Consider the following 6,265-nt stretch of genomic DNA (forward strand, 5'->3'; position numbering starts at 1 on the left):
ATTGACCTTATCCTTGGAATATGCGTAAGAGGATATACTTTAGACCTTTATGGTAAAAGAACCGCGTTACTGAAATCCTCTGGATTAATGATAGGCCTATTGTAAAAATTTGCGAAAACGCGGGACTCACCGGTCCAGCCTGCCGCACGCTTAATCAGGTCGAGCGAAACTCCCTTTTTTGCAGCTTTAGACGTTGACGCGTGACGGGTACTGTGAGCTGAGAAAATATTAGTATTTATTCCGCAATTGTCTAAGCTCTGTCGAATCCAACGGCTTACCGTTTGAGCCGTAATAGCTTTATATGGTTTAGTAAGAGAAATAAAAAGGAAATCGCATCCCGATGGTCGTAGCTCTTTGGTTTTATCTATGTAATATTCCGTTAGGCGAACGATACAGAGATTCTCGCGATCCTGGAAACGCGAAAAATAGAAAAGGGGTTGAGCGCGGTTCGGTGCTGAGGTTTTGATTCGGTCAGGAATCCGTATTATCATTTTGTCATTAATCGAGATCTGAGATATTCTAATGGAAGCGAGTGTTTGTGCGCGCTGGCCCGTGGCGAGAGCAAGAAGCAGAATTAGTTTCTTGGTAATGACATTCATAGAACATGAATCGTATGGATAAATAGAAGCTAATTTCACGATTACCGGAGCCGGATCCCAGACGTAGTCATAACGAGGTTGCGGCGGATTGCGTGCTGCAACGCCTTTGCAAAAGCGTTTAACCGCCGGATGTTGACCGATTTCGTTCTGAGAAATTAGCGAGATAGCCGACCTCATCGTATTTAGGCTCGAATAAGAGCCGGTAGGGTTGAGTTCTTGAGCTAGAAATTCTAGCATCTGAGGGACCGTGGGAGAGTATAAAGATAGCTGACGGCGGTGACAGAAGTTCCACCAAAGGTGAAGAGGGCGAGAGTATTGCTTGATCGTTGCTTCTGATAAAGAAGCTAGCATTGTTGGTATAGCTACTGATGGTATTAGACGGGCCCTGAAAGATTCCCTGATAACTTCCCGGCCACCAGGGAAAGAGTTTTCCACGCTGGATGATGGTTCCTGAAAGGTGAAGAAAGCAGAGTATAACTGGGAGGAAGAATTAATGGTTTCGATATTAAGAGACGTTGGAACAACGGAAACCATGCTTGAGAGGGCCACCAGGGCACCACCAAAGTTCCCTTTGCGCCCTCGTTCACTATCTTTCTCAATACGCGTGGTAACAAAATAAAGGGTGGAAAAGCATAAAAATTCAGTCCCTCCCATGAGAGGGTGAACGCATCTACTGCTAAAGATCCTGGATCTGGGAACCATGAAACGTAGGAATCGCACTTGGTATTGAGTAGAGACGCGAAGAGGTCTACATCGAATGGACCAAAGGTTCTGGCCACTCGCTGAAAATTATAGTTGGACAGGGACCACTCGGTATCGGGGTCTGCGATTCGAGATTCAGCGTCGGCGATGGAGTTCTCAATAGAGGAGATATACGAGGCAAAAATGAAGATATTTCGATCCTCGCACCACCGCCAAATTTGTCTTGAAATTTCGGTAAGATGTGGAAATTGGATAGAACCAAACTTATTGACGTAGGCTAAAGCGGTTGTGTTGTCAATACGAAGCAGGATGTCACAATCGCAGAGGTCCGCTGCGAAGCAGCGTAGGGCGTAAAAGGCTGCTTTAAGTTCGAGTGCGTTAATGTGAAGAGCTCTATCGTCTGCCGACCACCAGCCGTGTGTACGCAGCTCGCCGCACGAGGCTCCCCAACCGTTCAAAGAGGCATCTGAAAAAATTTCTCTGATAAATCTGCCCGAACGAATCTGATTAGATTGATTGGGATTTGAGAATATTTTGATCCACCATGCAAAATCTGATTGGAGATATAATGGAATCTCCATAGTTGCTAAATAATTATCGTTGCTCTTATTGAGAGCCAAGAATTTTTCTCGTTCCAAATATTTCGTATATAGGAGTCCATATTGAACCGCTGGGCATACCGAAATGAGCGATCCGATCAGGCTAGCGAGTTCTTTAATAGAACATCTTGATTTGTGAGCCATATTTTTTGTTACTTGTAATAATTTCTCCCGACGGTGAGGAGGAATCGAAATTGATTGCTCGGTAGAATTAAAAATAAATCCTAAGAATTTCCGGGTATACGATGGTTCTAAACAGGACTTGGAATAATTTATCCTGAAGCCTAATGACAGCAGGAGGTTAATAGTCGTGGTAACATTGGCTCGGCATTCCTCTATGGATGAGCCGAGCAAAAGAAAATCATCCAGGTAAACGATAGATTGGAAACCTCTCTCGCGAAGGTAAGATATGACAGGTCGAAGGATTTTGGTGAATATATATGGGGCTGTCGAAAGGCCAAATGGTAATGCGGTAAATTCGTAAGTTACTCCGCGCCACTGGAAACGCAAGTATTTTCTGTGATTTTTGTCTATTGGAACCAGCAGGTAAGCGTCTTCCAGATCTAACGTAGCCATTAGCGATCTCGGTAGCATGAGGCGAATAACTGTCCGCCAATCTTCCAACTTAAAATGTGGCGGATCGATATACGTATTTAATTCACGTAGGTTTAGTATAAATCGCTTGCCACCAGATGATTTATCTATAAGAAAGAACGGGAATAAAAATTGTTCTGCGCAGGGTGCGACCGCTTCAATGGCTCCTTTATGCTGAAGGCGTTGAATTTCTAAATCACAGAATTTAGCATTGGCCTGCGAGAACTCCATCTCTTTCAAAGTTGCTCTCGGTGGAGGTAAAAGAGTAAAAGGGATGCGGTAGCCCTGTACAGCCTCCAATACTACTTGGTCGGTAGTAATATCCGCCCATTGTGACGAAAAGTTGCGGAGGCGCCCGACGGTACTTACAGTATCTAACGATGGTATCGTGGCCGGGACCGAGAGTGAGAATGAGAGCGGGAGCGATGGTGACGGCTCCTGGAGTAAGAAGCTCCTGTTTGGCGAGCCGTTGATGGACGAACAGGAGCTTTCCGGTTTCCCGGAGGCTGCGATTTAGGCGTAGGAGGCTGAAAACGGCGCTGCGGCGCCTGCTGACGGACAGGTTGCAAAGTCTTCTTGCCCACCAGAGCTGATGATTTAGAAACGTCGCGCCCTGCTTTTTCACATGCCTGTGCTGCTTTAAGAGTCTCCGCGAAATTTTGACCAAACAAGAATTCGTCAATGGGTGCCGTTTCCGCGGCATTTTTCCCTATGATATTAAAAGAAGGCTTGGTGAACGCTCTTCTAGCTAGAGAAAGGCGAAAGTGATGGTCTGATAGTAAATGTATGCCCTCTGAGAAAAATGATAGGGCCGATCGAGCGTCGTCCTTAAGCTCGTGCAGAATTTCCGGCTTTAGTAGGATTGACATGCCGGAACCGAGTGCGTTGAGACAGGCACCTACTTGAGCCTGTGAGAGTGATTGATATTCGTCACGTTTGAGAACTGACGGAGTTAAGGCAGAGCGTAATTCCTTGTTAAGTTTTGGTGGAGCCAATGCCGCGAGGTCCGCCTTTGCTTCATATTTGGCAAGAAGGCTAGTACGTATATCATCCTTTAGGCCGACGCGGGCTTTAGTCTGAATCGAATTCAGGATAATCGGGTTCCAGGCAGACGAGGTGGACGGTGCCTGATCTCCTCCAAATAAATCTCTGGCTAGGGTATCTGACTCTGACAAGACCTCCGTGTCCTGAACATCCGGAATGACCGCGGAAGGAGGATCCGCAAAAGATACATTGCCAGGAGTTGTAGAGATAGCGTCGCCAACATTAGTGGGCGCTGGTGCCACTAGACAGAGAAAGCAAAGCAGAAGAAAACAGTCGGTTATGCCCACTCTTTGCCACACTATAAATGAAGAGAGTGTGGGTCAACAAGAGGACATACCTGGTACAACGCCCCGGTCGGTTTGTGCGACCGTCTGTTCTTCAGTGCTTGCTAATTGCTCTGAGGCAGGAGGTATGGTCTGAGAGACCGATAATACCTCGTTTACGGGCGCAATAGCCGTTGTGTGCGACCTAACCTCGGGAGCGGGATCTTGGAGGTTAGGCACGTCAGCTCGGTCGACGATAAGCTTACGGACCTGCTCAAGAATATGAAAGCAGCTGTCCCTGGAAAGAGAGCCTTGAACGGATGAATCCCTCGATGTCCCCCTGGTGTTCGCAGAATAGCTACGTGACCTTCCTCTACGTTGCGAGAGATCTCGAGATCGTCTCACGGGCGAATAGACACGCGAGCGATGCTTACGATGAGCTTTGTTTCCTTTCGAGCGTCTCGAGCGAGAGCTATCTTTCCTGTCTCTATGTTTCGGCATCCTAAACGAAGAAAATCCTGAAAAACGGAAAAGTGCGTGTTGTCTAGACAAACGAACAGAACACAATGAAGAACGAAGGCGCGCGCAGCGCCTGGTGGCGCGAACCGTGCGGGGGGCGCTGAGGAGCACGCGCGCGCTTTTTATTTTGGGGCAATTCTTTGAATGCTGTTGTCTGGAAGCGTGCAGGAGCACGACTACATAATTATTCCATCCGGACGAGACAACTGGGCATAATCCACTTTTTCCATCCTTGGAACTTTCCTATATAAATCGCGACATCACGGGACTCCCTCTCTTACTAGGTGCGCAACTAAGTTTCCGGGTTTTTTTGATCAATAAAAAATGGAAAATTTCAAGAGAAATACAAAAAATGGTTTATTCAAAGTATCGTCCCTCGCTAGCTATACATTTTCGCGATCTCTCTGGCAATACATGAATACCGCGACAATAAAACGACGCGTCTTTGAACCGAAACCATTCATCCAACCAATTTTGCACTTCTTCGAAATTGGTCAAGTGTAGCCCAGCCAAGCCATGCGCCATCGACCGGAACAAGTGATAATCGGAAGGCGCCAGGTCTAGCGAATACGGCGGGTGCGGTAGCAGATCCCATTTCAGCGTTTTGATGGTGTCCTGGACGATGGAACTGCGATGGCACGGAGCGTTGTCGTGCTGCAATATCACTCGTTCGTGTCTCGTGTCCCATTCTGGCCGTTTTTCGAGCAATGTATGGTTTAAATTGATCAGTTGTTGTCGGTAGCGATGCCCATTGACAGTTTCGCCCGGTTTCAGCAGCTCATAGTACACAATTCCTTTCTGGTCCCACCAAACGCAGAGCATTGTCTTCTTTCCAAAACGATTTGGCCGTGCCGTCGATGTTGATTCTTCACCAGGTGAAAGCCACGATTTTTTGCGTTTGGGACTCTCTAAATATATCCACTTCTCATCGCCAGTAACAATTCGATGAAGAAAACTCTTTCTTTCATGCCGCAAAAGCAAAATTTCGGAAGTGGCTCTTCGATTTTCCATCTGTCTCTCAGTCAACTCATGCGGCACCCATTTTCCTTCCTTTTTAATTTTTCCCATGGCATGTAAACGTTTGGAAATACCTTGGTGAGTCATGTTTAATGCCTCCGCAAGTTGATCTTGTGTTTGCGTATCATCTTCATCCAATAACGCTTGCAGATCGGCGTCCTCAATTGTTTTTGGTCTTCCGGAGCGCTCCTTGTCCTCAGTGTCGAAATCGCCACTTCTGAAGCGTTTAAACCAATCTTCACAGGTAGTTTTCGATGGTGCATGTTCGCCGTAGGCCTCCTCAAGCAAACGACGTGCTTCAGCTGCATTTTTTTTTTCAAGTTAAAGCAGAAAAGCAAAGCTTCCCGCAAATGCTGTTTATTTGGCACAAAACTCGACATCTCCGTTGTTAGAAAAAATATTTTTGCGTTGCGATATGCGTTTATATAACGACTGGTTATTGTTAACAGATGTCCAAGCTATAACTTCAGACAACTTCAGACATGTAAGTCGAGTACATGTGTTATTGGTGCCATCTATGTGTGAAACCCGGAAACTTAGTTGCGCACCTAGTAGTTCTGCTCCTCTTCAGACAGTTCACCTCTTCACCCCGGTTTATCTCTTAGATCAAATTCTCTTCCCTCTGGTTCATTTCTCCAGTTCAATTTACTTCCCTTCTCTTCCATTTTACGAACAGTATCACATTCAAATCCGATCTTAAGTTTTAAGTTTAATTCTGTGCGCAAACTTAACTCATTGAGTATCGACGAGAGAGTATCCACAGGGCCCAAAAAGATCTAGCCAGATTGAACGTAACACATAATCAAGTAGTAAGTCTCGTAATTTTTTTCTCCTTTTTCGGGTTATCGTTCCCCTTTCTACCACTCTATTTTAAAAGTGGTCTATCAACTATCGGATCCCCGGGAGTTTATTAAGTATAACGAGTTTA

At 46.0% G+C, this 6,265-nt stretch overlaps 1 protein-coding gene across 1 annotated transcript; it reads right to left on the reverse strand.

Moving 5' to 3' along the window:
* Position 1: 1 nt before the first annotated feature.
* LOC139778398 (uncharacterized) lies at positions 2–4,322 on the reverse strand. Its single transcript, XM_071716313.1, has 2 exons — positions 4,190–4,322; positions 2–1,053 (listed from the first exon to the last, which is right to left on the reverse strand). The coding sequence occupies exons 1-2, from the start codon at positions 4,300–4,302 to the stop codon at positions 48–50; spliced, it is 1,119 nt and encodes a 372-aa protein (XP_071572414.1). The 5' UTR covers positions 4,303–4,322; the 3' UTR covers positions 2–47.
* Positions 4,323–6,265: the final 1,943 nt, after the last annotated feature.

This window comes from Temnothorax nylanderi, unplaced genomic scaffold (genome assembly GCF_030848795.1).
Source record: "Temnothorax nylanderi isolate EJ_2023f unplaced genomic scaffold, tnyl_v1.0 TNYL_tig0182_pilon, whole genome shotgun sequence".
NCBI classification, from domain to species: Eukaryota; Metazoa; Arthropoda; class Insecta; order Hymenoptera; family Formicidae; genus Temnothorax; species Temnothorax nylanderi.

What these genes read in the sequence shown, in the direction of transcription:
- LOC139778398 (XM_071716313.1), bottom strand. Translation starts at nt 4,302, where the DNA reads ATGCCGAAACATAGAGACAGGAAAGATAGCTCTCGCTCGAGACGCTCG. An exon ending in CCCGTGAGACGATCTCGAGA is followed by an intron (nt 1,054 to 4,189) that starts TCTCTCGCAACG and finishes TTTCTTCACCTT; the next exon opens with TCAGGAACCATCATCCAGCG.